The sequence below is a fragment of the Ischnura elegans genome, chromosome 10 (genome assembly GCF_921293095.1).
Source record: "Ischnura elegans chromosome 10, ioIscEleg1.1, whole genome shotgun sequence".
NCBI lineage: Eukaryota > Metazoa > Arthropoda > Insecta > Odonata > Coenagrionidae > Ischnura > Ischnura elegans.
The window spans coordinates 26,192,651-26,208,803 of record NC_060255.1 but is presented as its reverse complement, the minus strand read 5'-3'; the positions used below and the strand labels follow the sequence as shown (position 1 = coordinate 26,208,803).

Here is a 16,153-nt window from a genome sequence, read left to right as displayed (position 1 = left end):
GCTTGAAAGCTTTGAGTGCTGAGATGGTGGCAAGCTCTTGTATATGGACCTGGATGGAAGAGGCGTTTGGGGGCAGTGAATTTAGTAGAGAGACTGTGAAGCAGTCATCAAATTTCAAGTGATGCATACTGCAGAGGATACTGGGAAATATGACGTCTTTACATGTATGCCTAAGGTTGTTGATCCAGATGTTGAGGGGAGTAATGTGTCCACCGATATGAAAGGCTGAGCAGTGACTACACTGTAGGACATCCATGAATTTATTCGTCACACAAACCTGCAGACCTCATTCAGTACGGTATCCCAGAGTTTGGGCTATGGAAGGAGGAGAGCAGAATAAAGGGCAGGTTTTGCAGCAGCATTTACCACAACCCCGGGGAATGGAACTAGAGGCAGCAGCTGTATCTGACTCAAGAGAGGGATTAGAGCAAGAACGTTGTAAATATTTGGAGGGGGCATAACTGGCTTCGAGCGTGGAGCGAAGTGTTGCCAGAATGGGAGTGCTTGGGTAGGACATGCCACGCCCACTTTGACCAAAACATTGACAATCCCGTAAGGGTCAATGCTTACTATTTGGTGAAATTTTGGTCATAACTGGTTAATACATTAAAATAAACTATTGAACGCACAACTTTTTTTTTCTTACTTCATTGGTAGGCTTCACAAAGTTATGACTCAAACATCTTTTCCCAGGGAAAAATTATTAACAATCACCACGGTTATGTTCAACCATCAACGCAGCTGAAAATAAAATTTTACGAGATTAAATTGGTCTTTTACCTGAACTTATACTGGAATTTAATTTTATTACAGCCAACAGAAATCTAACAATTACAGTAATAAAGCACGTTTTCAAGGATATCGCACCAGTAAAGTGGCTAACAGACACAGAGTTTAAACAGTAATAGATGTATCGCAAATGATGGGAAAAATCCTATGACAATCACTGGTGAAATACTAATGATTATGGTAGCATTTTCCACTTAATGTAGTTCATTTTCAGAACAAAACTTAGCCACCTCAAAATATCAGTCGGAGAATAAGTCCAAAAATTGTGAATCCAAGATGGCAGAACTCTGACCACGCTAAAAACTCGGAAACAGCCCCTCCAGATATTTACAACCTCCTTGGATTTAGAGCAGTAAATATTGGAGACAGGGAAAGCATAAAGAGGGACATTTAGGCACTAGATGTGCCAATATGTTTTCTGACAGAATAAAAAATAATTTCTTTGAGTATAATTTTGATTTTGTGAACACCAGGAAAGTATGAAGTATACCAATTTAATTTGTTGGAAGAAGGTTCTTTCGTACAAGGTTTGAAGATGGAGGAAGCAGAAAGGATTTGTTCACTACAGAATGGCTCCGGATAGCTTCCCTCAGGCACGGAATTCTTTAACTTTTCAAGGAAGTCTTTCTTTGAAATTGTAAATTTAGTGGCTCCTTATTGACAGCAAATATGGGATCGAGTGTTGATGGAGGCTTCCGCAGTAGTGCAGTAGGCACATCTTGGCTTCTGGGTTGTCCGCAGCATCGATTCATCCTCTTCACCCAGCAGGCATCTTCAGGTTTGAAGTCTTCTGCAATGCTGGCTAAACTGTCGTACGAGGATTAATCAATGCAGAGGACAACCTAGAAGTCAAGCTGCACCTAATGGGATAGTGTGTGTGGTGTGTTTTGAATGACAGCTTTTAAAAATGAGGTAGAATTACTTATTAGTGAAAAAAGTAAAAAGAAAAATATTTTGTTCAACAATGAGTTCTCTGAGTTTAACAAGGAAGCCAGTAAGGGGTAATGTCATTGGAGTACCTCTGGCAAGACGTAGCGTGTGGAATCCAAGTCTTTTTCATGTTGAATTGAAGTATAGAGAGATGTCATATCCACAGTAGCCATAATGATGCTTTTGCTGGGAGAAATTTTTACGCTCTTCAAGAAGCTGAGAACAAAATTTATTCCAGTTAAAACTTAACATAATGGAGGACAACCAGTATTCAGGCTTGAATTCTGCAACAAAGATGTGATGAAAGCTTGGTAAGCGTATCTATGGTCATATCGAACATCATACCAAAAATTGACAGCTATACATGAATGAGATTGTTTGACATGGTGAAACCAATGAGCAGGTAAAAAAAGAACATCTCCTTCATGGACTCGGACTTTAACTTGCGTGCCATTTCTATACATAGGATATAATTTAAAATTTGGCTTATCCGGATCAATACAAATCCATGGCACAAGGGAAGTACCTACATCTCCAACAGGTTCACATTGCAGTGAATCCTCATCAAGATTTGTACCAGGCACTTGTTCATGATCTGCTACAGAGAGTTTACTTATTTTATCACAGCCGAGAACATTTTCACTGTATTTCTCCGGCATTTCAGATGCATTTTTGAATATTTCAGTTCTACTTTCACAGTCAGTAGCCAAGGGCACAATTTTGAATTCAGGCTCCGTTAGGCTTCCTTTAGTAGACTGATATCTGGCAGCTGGCAGAGTGGCATATGGTAGCCAAGGTAAATCTGTAGGCGGGTGAAGAATGAAGTCTTTGTGCCCTCTTATCACACAATAAATATTTTCAAAAGGGTCCCGGTGCACTGAAAAATATATAAGGAACATCAATTACGTTTATGGATATTATAGTACACCAGTCATAGTGTATTTCTACTGTACTAACTTCGCACAAAAAATGTACTCCCAAATACCAAGAAACATGTACATATTATGTATGCTTGTATACTATTATAAAAATCATAACCACTTCAAATCATTCTCTTCAATTTCCATATTTTCATGCGCTGAAAATTTTCTTCCACTAGGATAGAGCTTATAAGGCCGTTTTACACGGGGCACGGAATTGTGCAGGTTAGAGCTGCAATAATTTCTAAAATGGCGTGGAATTGCACAAATTCATGAACAAAATTAGAACATTCTCGCATGTGTTCCAGCAATTCACCGCTTTACATGACGCAATTTTGACTGCCCCTTTGTACACACGTCAGATTGTGCAAGTACATGCCCCGTGTAAAACAGCCTTTAGAGCCTAACTTTGAGCAGTCTTCTCCCTTCAACATTTCTCAATTGAGTCTCATCCTTAACATTTCCTCCTTTGTAATGTCATTATCTATGATTATCATTCATGCTTACCGATGAATCTCTGAGAATTAATACATGTACTCTGATGGAGCTTCTCAAGCACAGCTGTTTCAGCACAGAGTGATCTGTAATTTAGCTTTTCACTTCCACCACCCCATGCAGAGTGCTCAAGTCTTTGCTATCTTATGATATTCCATTTCCATTATCGGACATTCCTTTCCTGGACCCTATTACACCAAATCTGTGATAGGTGTCTCAAATGTGAATATCAAAAAATAAAAATGGACAAAGAGTGGCAGCCTTTTTTCCTCCAGTCAGGAATTATGACTGTGTATTCTCTTTATATATTTGAGCTTTTAAAATTTGCCAAAGACAACCTTACAATTATGACTAGTAGGTCTGATGTACACACACACAACACCAGGCATAAAGAAGACCTTGATACACCTTTCTATAGATTGTCGAAGTCCAAAAACAATTTTAAAAACATGGCTATTAAGGCATTCAACATACTGCCAAGAGAGGTGAAACTAAAAGACACTAATAATTAAAAAAAAACGATCCAGAAATGGTTGCGTAGGAAACCCCTATATTCTTTTGAAGAATACATGCCTGGGGACTTCAGAGGTCTATCTGACTAATGGGCCAATTATTATTTTAGTATGTGATCTCTACTTTGTTTTTCATGTAGTAATCCATTTCATTGTTTGTAAGTGTATATTATATATATTTTTTTATTTTTGACGATGTCTATTGTGATTTATATCATTTAACGACTAATAAATTGATTGATTGATTGATCAACTATGTACTTAGGCTAGTCTAGAGAAATAAAAAAGGTTTTGAATGTGAGTGGTTCATGTTCAAGGGGATTGTTTGGTTGTCAGGTATGAGGAAGGTTGGGTGAGCCATGGAGTCAATGGAGTGGGCACCAGTGGAGGATCCAGGATAGGAACAAGGGGGGGCTAAGTGGGACTAAGCTCCTAGCAGTAGTGGGGGTCCGAACAAAATTACCATTCTATCTAGTGTAAATTGGAAACCCAAAGGGGGATTATAGTCCCCTTAGATTTGCCTCTGGTGGACACCCTTGGAAACAAGTTGCATTACATTTTACCCTATTTCATTTAAAATTTAAAATAAAAGTTGAAGACACTTTTCATTTGGTAACATTTTTTAAGCTGCCATTTTAAATATCCTTCAAAATTGCTGACTACTTATACTGGCTTTTGAAAGTGATGGTATATTTGTAGAGGCGGCAAGCACCTACTATTGGACAAGTTTTTCCCAAATATCTTCTCAGCTTATTTTTATTGCTGTCAGGGTGTCTCATGGATGAAGTAAATTCTAAAGTTATGAGGTGATGACAAGGGAAACGAGGAATCTCTTCATAAATGGACTTCAACAGGTAATGTTCACAGAGATTTAAAAATATTTTTCCTTCGATTGGAACTCTCGCAGCTAAGCTTAAAGCCAACCAAGTGCATCCTCTGGGTAGCGGATGGTGGTGACCACTTAGAGACTAGCTGTGATATACGCAAATTTACTCATCAAATAAGCAGTCATGGACAAAAATGAAACTGTTAGCCAGTGAAGGTGCTGTGAATTAGCGACTGAAAGCTGCGACCAGTTATGCTTTCCATCACCCAGGGAAATGGGCAGAAGCTGTTCTCCACCGTGGAGACCCCAGTGGTCAGTACAGCGACACTCAATTCAAAGCAGGTGTGATAACAATTACTTTAATGGCTGTATTACTGCAATGTGGACAGCATGGGAAAACCACCACATTATTGTCCAGACGAGTGGCAGCTACTCCATCCATTACATTAATGACATGATGACATTCTCTGGAGTAAAATAGAATAATAGACTAGAGATATTGAGGGTGAAAATGCAAAGAATGAACCTCAACGCATGGATTAGGAATCAGCAAAATTATGAGCCCTGAAAATGGAGACTTTAGGAGTGGATTCTGCAGAATGATAAACAAACCATATCTACATGGAAATGCTGAGAAAGAGCACTGGAATGGGGGTGAAAAGCTTTCTGCGGTAGAATGAAGCCACGGATAAGATCAAAACCAAACTAGTAGAAACTGTAGCAGTACAGGTATACATAACAACAATGGGCTACAAAGATGAGGAGGTAGAAGACTACATAGGTAGAAGAAGAATACAAGGATATTGTGGAAGAAATCAAAAAGGTAAGAGAATATTATTATTTTAGGAGATTGGAATGCTGTCATTGGTGACGGTCAAGACAGAGGAATAACTGGAGAATATACATTTGATAAACAATTATGAAAGAGGAGAAAGATAACCGAAATTCTACACAGAACACAAACTTATGGTTGCCACCACATTGTTTTAAAATCATGACTGAAGAAAATACCATGAGACATGAGAAGATTTCAAACAGACAACATCTGGGTGAAGCAGAGATTTAGAAACCAGGTGACTGCAAAAGGTAACCATTGAAGGAGGCTGAACATCAGCTTGGATTTCAAGACGCAGTACAGAGTACATAATATGAGAGAGGATGCTACATACCAAGAAATTGATGGAACTAAGCCGGAAAGACATTAACCCTTTCCTGACGACGCCTACAGTCGGAAAACGTTTTCATGCCACGAGCAGCAAGAATATTATAAACCTCTCTGTACGGAGCTCTTTTTTGGGGGTGAGTTGCCTGGGTATTTTCATCTCTCATAGGATCCGACTCAATGGGGTGCCGGTCACTTACCCCGGCCACTGGTCAAGACCCTCTAACACTATGATAGCATGGTTCCACGGTCATCTTAATGCGTTAGAAGTGTTTTTTTCAACCAAACATTGCATTTGATTTTCAATAATTTACTCTTCTAAATGAATTACTAACGTTTTTTTTAGCATATTTTTGGAATTTTAAACGGGTTTCTAGCATTAATAACAACTAAGTTAGTAAATACAAGGTAATAAGGCTAGAAGTCCAAAGTTTGTTATTTTTAGCGCTAAAATTTCGTTTAAAAATTGCTTACGCACAGAAAAAATCAAATAATTCATTTAAAAAATAGTATAAAAACATTGCAGTAAGCAATAAAATATATCATTGAAAAAACTATTAAAAATAAAACCACAGAAAAAACCAACCAACCAACGGATTCCTGGGGTGAGGATGGTCATAAATGAGTGGGAGGTTTATTCACTGCTGTGAATTACCCCATTCCTTTAATCCATAACAGTAAATCGATTTGTACTTTTTCAATGTTACATCATTACAGCTAAAGCAGTACCTATGTATACCTGTTCTTATCAAAGTTCTTCAGACAGCTTCCAGCATTTTAAATTTGATACTGGAAGCCCTATGTTGGCTCAAGTCCTCCAACTTGACCATGGTCAATTCTTATGTGATTAAGGATTAGACTGCGATTTTATTTTATTCTGAATACACAGTCACTTCCATTAAAAATAAAATTCTACATGATTTTTTTCACGCATTCAGAGCTTAAAAAGAGGCATACATCCCTCACAGGGGCACACTATTTAACTACTATTAATGCAGTAAATGAAGTCAATGAACAAAATACTTGACTCACTGGAAGTTACAGCTCTCTTGTCACCCATCCAAAAGTTTGCAGCACTGGGAGCCTCGCCGAATGCTTCTGTTGCCCATGGAAGACCAAGCTCAATATCTTTCACTAAAGCAGCCCAATCACCGCCCAAGTTTCCATTCTGAGACTGGACATACTGAAATGAAGTAAACAATGAAAATCCTTAATGATCCTGGGCTAGCCACAGTGGAACCTAGTGTTCAAAGTTTGGCTTTGCTCTGCAGCTGTGGTGCAGTGTGCACAAGTTGGAATTCTAGCCACATAATATGCTCAGCAATCCACACCATCTTGCCTGATATAGTCAACAAATTTCCACAGAGGGGAAAGACACCTCAGTAGCTTAACTGGCACTTCAAAAAGCACTCAACTGGAAATCAGGAGATCCGCGTCCAAATCCTGGTCAAGGCAAACGATTTTTTCTTTGTGAAATTTTCAAACAAAATATTTAAAGAGTCTTGCAATATTCTAATTATATAAGCCATAATAACCTACAAAATTGGAAACTGCCACAGTTAGCCACAGACCTTGATTTGTTAACCCTAGAGAAGCAGCAGAGTAAACATGGGTATCGTTGATAACGGCTTCCAGGTGCAGCTGCGTGTTGCGCTTTGTCGTGCAAGCTTTCGCGACCGTTGCAGGACGCATCATCAGGCGATGAATGAAATTACGGAAATCGGTGGTCAATTAATATACTCGTCCACCTCCCCCATCCACCGGAGTAGTGGGGGAGGGGGGCGGAGTTGACGTCAGCAGAACTCTCACCCCTGTCCTTGAGCGGCGAGCGGACTCTTCTTGTCTAGCGAATAACCTTGTTGGTAACATATTCGTCGTCTTCTCTTTCGGAAAATCGTTTTCCACGTCTGGCTGAGTTTAACGCCGTCCACTCTGTTGAAATTTTGGGGGCATTTTTCAATTTCAATAGCCTCCCGAATTAGTCGTCGATGATAAAATTTTTCTTGGGCTAACACCTGCGTCTCGTCGATTAAAATTCGATGTCCATCTTCTGAGTAGGCATGCTCCGCTATAGCCGATTTCTCCGTGTCACGATGTAATATCGCACGGCTGTGTTCTTTGAGACGAGAAGTCACGGAGCGCCCTGTCTGCCCGACGTAAGATTTCCCGCATGAGCACGGGATTCTATAAACGCCTTCCACGTTGAGGGGATGTAGTCGGTCCTTGGCAGATGGAAACAAGTCGCTCATCTTCTTTAATGCTCTGTGGCGCGTCACGATGCCTGCTTTTCTCAGCACACGCGAAATTCTCTCAGCACGGAGAAATCGGCGATAGCGGAGCATGCCTACTCAGAAGATGGACATCGAATTTTAATCGACGAGACGCAGGTGTTAGCCCAAGAAAAATTTTATCATCGACGACTAATTCGGGAGGCTATTGAAATTGAAAAATGCCCCCAAAATTTCAACAGAGTGGACGGCGTTAAACTCAGCCAGACGTGGAAAACGATTTTCCGAAAGAGAAGACGACGAATATGTTACCAACAAGGTTATTCACTAGACAAGAAGAGTCCGCTCGCCGCTCAAGGACAGGGGTGAGAGTTCTGCTGACGTCAACTCCGCCCCCCTCCCCCACTACTCCGGTGGATGGGGGAGGTGGACGAGTATATTAATTGACCACCGATTTCCGTAATTTCATTCATCGCCTGATGATGCGTCCTGCAACGGTCGCGAAAGCTTGCACGACAAAGCGCAACACGCAGCTGCACCCGGAAGCCGTTATCAACGATGCCCCTCGCTGCGAAAACCTACGTTCAAAGCTAAACATGGGTATGTTATGAGATCCATTATTGCCATAAAAGAGGGCTGAGTCATTATATTCTTGGCTGAGGGTACAATATCCTTCACTGTGCCTTACTACTAAGCTGAGGACATTTAGGCACTAAAAATGAATAAATAGGCACTTAAAATAGGCGTTTAAAATATTTTTTGCATTTCAGATGATTTCGTCAGTCCTGGAATTGTAAAAGGCTAATGCTGTTATCAGGTTTTCCAGGGACTTGATAAGCAGAACTTAGATAGAAGAAATACCTCGGGTCAAGGGCGACGTGGGAATGAGTAGATTTTGGTGCGAAACAACGGAAGGATTAGGGACGTGGGACTGAATTTAGAGAAGTCACACAAAATCATGGTAGCACGAAACAAAATTATACATTTATTCATGGAAAGATATGAGAAACAAGATAAAACACTCAAACATATCACAATTATGGGGAGTAACACATGGGAAAAGGAAATTAGTGGGACAGGATTGGGGCAACTTACAACTACTTGACATAGGATAATTATACACAAAAAAAATCAACTCGATTAAATGAAATAAATTGAAATTGAACACAAAAAATGCATGGAGCAATGATTGTTCCAGTGCAACTTGAAGAGGGCGGGACGAATGGGAGTAAAGTGAGGTCGAATCAGCTTCGAACAGGGCAAGAAGCGGGCACGAAGCTTCCTTCTTCACCAAGCATGGGGGATCTTGTCGCACGAGAGGGTTGGCATTGTCAGACAGACCTCTCGCCAAGTCACAGAACTTTCAGTTGGGTGAAGCCTTCTCTCTCTCTCCGACGTAAATTCTCTCAGAGGTTGACTGCGGCAGATTGGTTGCAGGCCTCGAGATGCATCTCTGATGGACTTTTGGCTGAGAATTCTGAACTGCAGGATGAATTTCGGCTGAATCACTGCCAGATGTAGTCACTCCGACTGTCTAGTGGCTCAATCGCTCAGGTGACTGCGGAAGCCAGAGCCAAAAGTAGTTGACCAACCAGAGTCCCAAGTATCTCTCCCGGTCGACACACTTTCTCTCAGTCTAATTACCGAGACAGGGGAAGGGAGGGGAGGGCAGTGGCCTCTTAAATACGCACTCTTTGGGTAGGCATTGAACTCACTGCTCATGCACGGGGTTTAAATACAGTTTCCACACATGCACCCACATACAAATAAACTAAATATACACAAACAATACTAAAAGCTAGAGATGGGTCGAATAGCAGATTTCTTGGACTCGAATATCGAATTCGAATATTAAATCATTGCTCGAATATTCAAATACCTCGAATTTCGAATACCTCGAATACGATGATTGCGGTAATGTTTGACTCGGTTGCCTATGCAGCAGGAAACACAAGATAATGGGGAGTAAGTTTCATTTCTTTTAAAGAATTCGAATAGGAATTTTGCTGATTAATGGAATATTTTATTTTTATGGAAACAATTAGGCATACAGTTGATTCAACTAACATCTCTTTAAAATATTCTAAGGGGACACACCCCCTCGCGAACAATGATTGCATGCCGTCTCGGCATTTACACTGCCACGATGGATTTCTGTCTGACGTATACATTCTTATCTACCAAACGCCATTTCAGCGGCACGCCCATCTGATACTCGGCTTCATCCAACTTCTTATTTTCAACAGGTAGCTCGCTTTACCCCCACTCCTGCTGTCAAGTGCTAGCAGACAATCTGAGGCATTTTGCAAAATACACGCGCTTCTCCACCGGATTTTCTTCAATTATTTTCAGTCCATCTTTGGAAGTTCTCACAAGATAAGAAGATGAATTCGAATTGCAAATGCAAATGCAGGGAGAAACTAAATATCCCTTCGTCTGTGACTGTGACAAAAGAGATTTATAGCACAACTCATAAATTGTAACTTGATATATGTTTTCGGAAAAAAAACCGCATCAACTTCCATGAAGCCCTGCTGCTCACATTGAGTCTCGCCAGAATGCTAAGTCTCCGTCGTATTTTGACATTTATTTCCTCCTGTAAAATGCTTAAATAAAGTCAGAAATGCATCGCGTTTGGTCTTATTCTTTTTTAAATTACGCGCACATTACTAACATTTCAATCCAATTAAGGTGTAATATCAATTGCCGAAAGTCATTGTTAGACATCTTTTGGGCTAATAGATGATTCATGCAGCAGTTGACCTCCAGAAACTGGGAACTTTGAAGCAGGTAGGCTGAAAAAGGTCAGTGTTATGCACTTATTGGGTTAGTGGGTGAGAAAAGGGGGGAGGGCGTGAAACACGTTTTTATTTTTCTCTTGTAACTTGATATTTTTTTCGAAGCTAAGGTCTTCGTAATACGATCCCTGCGTGAGCTGGGACCTTTTGTTTAATTTCCGAGAAGGGGAAAGGGTCAGAGTGGGTGAGGCGAGTGCTGAATGGAGGGGGATAGTGGATCGTGGGAAATGCCCTAAGGTTGCTATCCCACAGCACTGAGGTTCTCCTGGTGGGGGAACCGGGGATTTTGGGATTTTTTCACTCAATCATTTTCGGTTCCCCATGTCGAACTCTTTTCACCGCTCTAATCCACGAATTTGATGTAATTCGTCGACTTGCCTAAAACGGCGCTGCGTGCACTAAATGACTACAGTTCTCTACATTTTTCCGAGTCAACTACCAACGACGTGTGTGCGACAGTGTATGACATGAAATTTAAAGTATTCGAGACGGTACCGTTAGCATAACTATTCGAGTTCTCGAATATCGAATACTTTCTAGCATTCGAGTATTCGCGCTACTATTCGCACTACTACTAAATTCGATACTATTATATACTATTCGCACATCTCTACTAAAAGCTAAACAAAAAAGGGAAGGAACAAAACTGGGATTAGTGCTCCTCACCAGTCGAGTGAATTGAATAAGCAATTAAAAAAGTGAATAAGAAATTGACTGAAAGCACTGCCATCAAGAGGTTACAGGCAGTGTGGAGAAAAACTGGGGTGCTAGGGTGGGAATTTCAAATTTTCTTCATAACAAATGTATTTATTATAATTTTATTTGTGACTTAGGAGTTTACAAAGGGATGTTGTTGCAAAAATGCATGAGAAGAAAATGTTCGTGAGGGTGGAATGCAGCATATTTTTAAGAAAAAGAGGTTGCAAAAGGAATACTGTAAAGAACATTCCATTCCCACCCAACCCACCTCAGTAATAAGAGGTCAATGTGGAAAGCAAAAGAAAATCGGTGGAAAAGTCATAGAAGGCAGTAAGTAATGGTCTCCACATTGGTGATTTAAGAACAGAAAAGAACTCATACATCGACACACCACCTAGTGCTGAGCAAGTATAGTATGCAATGGGAGATGCAAAAATCGTCACTTTGAAGAAGTACATTGGAGAGGATGAAAATTAAAATTGGAGAAATATCTCATATGGAATCCCCAACTAGCTAACAAAAATGGGTAGGGGAAAGTTAATGGGAAGGTAGAGAAAAGAATTTCAGAAGAAAAAGCATCTTCTCGCTCACAATCACAAAAAATAAGGTTATAAAAGTAGAGCCAAAGTGCTCAACAAACATGACCACTTACAATAAGCAAATTTTTTACACATACCAAAACAGTTCCAGGCAAGGAATCAGGATCCTCCATTACTGACAAGAAATCTTTGACAGCCATTTGCCTTTCTTCTGGCATCACAAAGTATCCATCTGCAATTGCATCAGCAAACCCGTTAGGAGTAGCTGCTACTTGCACAATTTTTTCCCCAATTGTATGCCTACCACCAATGAAAACAAGATGTTTTGTTTAAATACCTGGCTATTTAAAAATATGATTTTAGTAAATGCAGTTCAAATTTCAAACATATGGATCTAAAGTCTCCCAAATAAGAATTACCATATGGTAAACAAGGCAAAAGCATGAATATTGATTACTAGATATCTGAAGTGAAGATCGACATATTACTATAAAATATTATGGCTAAAATAGTTTCTTCCCATATATTTAAATTAGGAAGCAACAGACAGTCAAGGACAGTGGCATTAGTGAAGCAAGGGAATGCGGACCAGAGAGAAGCCTGGAATTTGTGATATCTTTCTTTTAATTAAAGGCTCTGAATAAACCATGCCTTAATATCCCACCCAACAGAGGAGGGACTGCCCTTGAAGTGCCCTCATAGAGCACCCTGGTAAGGATCAGGATTCCCAATTCAAATATATCTCACTGTTTTTGAAGAGATTTAAACTCTAACCATAATAATGGCATTACTTTTATTCACATATCACGAGATATCATTGGAATTACAACGTAAACAATATCATTTTTCACAGTAACCCATAGGTATCTGTTAACCTGTAATGATATATGTAGTCACTAAAAGAAATAAAACTATAAAAATTCCGGGATTTTGCCAAAATTTCAATGCTTTGAAGCATAAAATGTTTACAGGAGATGATAACATTGCTCCCATTCAGCCATTCTCTCATAAGTCTCTTTGTCATAAGAGGTCTCTTTCTGAAATCTATCATAAAAAAGAAAATGGAGATCAAACTAAGAGCCGTATTCTAAGTCGAACTTACATATCCGTTCCTACATAACAAAAGGCCCCTACATGCGTTTCTTAGTCGACCCTACATGTGTTTTTTTCACATTTCATGACCCCAAGTGGTGGGGGGTGATTCCTACGTCAAGTTCTCTGAGATGACGTAGATGAAGGCGCAGTGCCGATTTTCCACTCTGGTGGCAAAATGGGAACTAACTATGCTAACTATAAGCTAAGAAAAGACGTCCGATAATTTTCAGGCGTATTGTTAGGGCAAGGGCTCAAGGTAAATAAACAATCGGTGTCGTCCACCAGGTCATGTAGATACCTTAATTATCACAACAAATACTCTCATATCGAGCCAAAAGTAGAACCTTCTTGTCTTTAAATTACTTCAAAAGCGGTCTGAACAAGATAGTAATAAGTACGGAGCAAATATGATCATTGACATGTAAACAAACATTGCATCATCAAGGTTCGTCATTTGCTTTCACCTTCTGTAGTTAAGCTTATTATGCGGCAAAGAGTGGCATGAAAATATGTCTTCTACGGTTATACGTAAACGAAGTACATATTGGTTTCCCAAAAGTATACCAAGCGCCAAACATGAAAAATATTATTATATATTTGTAGAAACAAGGAGCATGTATAACGCTATATTGTATTCATTAGTTCAGTCAATTTTATAATTAATTTAACTTGGTGGCTATAAAGTGGTGGTATTATTACCTTTCTGCTGTGTTACTGTACATTTTAAAATGGTTTGTGTGAGCTCATCTCCCTTAATATCCATTGTAACGTAGATTCTTTAATCGAAGTGATCAGCAGACGATATTTGGCTGCCATGTTTTTGTAGGGTGTAGGGCTGGTTCGGGTACCCTACATCAAGTAGGGCCCGTTTACTTCCAAAAATGGCCATATGTAGGGCGAGATCAGTTTATGTAGGGGATGATGACGCATCCAGGGTCGGTTGGCCCTACAGGGTTGACTAAGAATACGGACCTAATTGTGATGTAGTTTGGCAGCTAGCAACAGCTGCTGGGTGTTATAAATCACAAAAAAGCAAAATCAAGGCAACCTGATACACACTCCTCCAATGAGGTGGAAGCCATCCCTTCAAAATTGCCAAGATTTTGACAACGTAACATCACAGCATTAACTGGAGAGAAGAAGACGGATGGATGCCTTTCTGATGCAAGAAATCAGCCCACAGTTAAATCATATACTTAACAAAATTCCCTGTTCCCCTTGATGCTCATCATCCTTCGACCTCACAATCCTAGTAATTAACATTCCAAGCCCCCTCCACCATAAACAACTTATACCTCACCCAAAATCCCCTTCATCACTAAATGTGAAAGCTACAGACAAAAAATCAATGGCAGCTGCTTTCAAGGGTACATTGGCTCATGTACCAGCGTCCACGTCAATGGTCGTTATGGCAACAGGGTTCATTATTAGTTGAAATTTGAGTTCTCAGGGTTAGAAATGCTAGACATTTAGTATTATGCTCAGTAAGCATCCTATACCATTTTTCTGAACTGACGGCGGCTGACCTTGAGTGTGCTCGAAACCCACCCAATCTTCTAGCCAATCACAGAAGAGCGACAGGAGAAAGTGTGGAAGAACCCGCAGTCTCTCTCCGACCTCCGTGCAGTGCACATCGCTCTCCAGCTAGCAGTGTTGCCAAGCCGAATCTTATGAGATCGTACAGCGCTCGTTCTGCCGAAAGTACCGTTATTCCCAAGGCTGGCAACGCCGGTCAGCCGGATGGAGGGGAGCAGAGGGGAAATGGGAAGGGGATGGAGGGGAACGGAGAGGTGGAAGGGGCAGCGTTTCTCATTGGCTAGTTTCTATTTTCCACCCAGCCGCCGTCAGTTTGGAAAAATGGTATAGAACTGAATATATTCTGGGGGATTCAAGATCTCATTTTCAGTGAACTAGGATCAGCATGGATTGGGTCATGTCTAAGATTTAAAACGAGTTAATGGCAAAACCACCAAAGCCATCGTGAATTGCTGATTCTGTGACACTGTAGCTCCCAATTTTTCAGCTCCACTGAAGTCCCAATGCATGTCCGAAATGAATTTTGAAATTTTGTATCGATCAGTACAAAATAAAATCATGAACACTAAATGTTGTAAACCTATAATTAATTGATACAATGGACATTTTGGAAAGACTATATTGACATATTATTCTGACAAACACATAGTTTTATAAACAGCAATTATTAATATGCAGCCAATGAGAGCGGGAAGATGGAGATGAGCCAATATGAAGCCCTTATAGTTAAGATATACCTATTTTTACGTTTAATTTTGAAGAAAAATTGTTACAAGACGATAAAAATAATTGACTATTTCCTTATCAAAAAATATCAGATCTGAAATTGGAAAATATGGACCATAATTTCCATGGAAATGATATCAAACTGACAAAGATATCTTCTGCCCACAAGTTCCAGATATGGTATTTCTTTTGCTTATATGTAACAGATCAGAAGCTTTAGTTACAGATCTGACGTGAAGAATTTGAGATCTGATTTTAATTGCGAACTGGTATGAAATTTTTGATCGGTTAGCCAAACCTTAAGTAAGCATTTGTCCACTTCACAATGGCTGGCCAGTGTTTCACTGCTCCCTTTATCACCACAGGAAGGTTAGGGCTCACCCAATCCCGATAGAATTCAAGAGGTGAGATAGGACATTCAACAACCGGAACATCTCTTCTCACATAGAGGTCTGGAGAAAATAACATTGGAATAAAAACATACAATTGTAAACCTTACACAACCCAATTTCTACCACGTGACACCTAATATTAAAGATGATGAACCTTACCTTTAGCTTCTCTAGACAAAACCTTAAAGCAACTAAGCAGTTTCACGTCATCCATCTCACTTCATAAAGTTTGTAACAGCACTGGCAAACCAGTTCGAGCATTATAAACTATGAGTACATATGTAAGATGAAAACTCCCATAAAGCCGACATATAATTCAGTTTAAGGATAAATTTGTATTTACACTGAAGTTCCATTGGTTTAAAAATCATTAATAATTCATGAAATTAATTCGGTGTTTCCTTCAGATCATGCTGTTTCCCTCAGTTTTCTGCTATTATCGCTCAACATTATTGCTGCTTCTTTTTTTCTAACAGTTATTTACATCGCCGATGTGATGGCAGCGC

At 39.9% G+C, this 16,153-nt stretch overlaps 1 protein-coding gene across 1 annotated transcript; it reads right to left on the bottom strand.

Annotated features, from left to right (window-relative positions):
• Positions 1-1,932: 1,932 nt before the first annotated feature.
• LOC124166603 (bifunctional peptidase and (3S)-lysyl hydroxylase Jmjd7-like) lies at positions 1,933-16,086 on the bottom strand. Its single transcript, XM_046544195.1, has 5 exons — positions 15,807-16,086; positions 15,554-15,707; positions 12,036-12,198; positions 6,667-6,817; positions 1,933-2,596 (listed from the first exon to the last, which is right to left on the bottom strand). The coding sequence occupies exons 1-5, from the start codon at positions 15,859-15,861 to the stop codon at positions 1,965-1,967; spliced, it is 1,155 nt and encodes a 384-aa protein (XP_046400151.1). The 5' UTR covers positions 15,862-16,086; the 3' UTR covers positions 1,933-1,964.
• Positions 16,087-16,153: the final 67 nt, after the last annotated feature.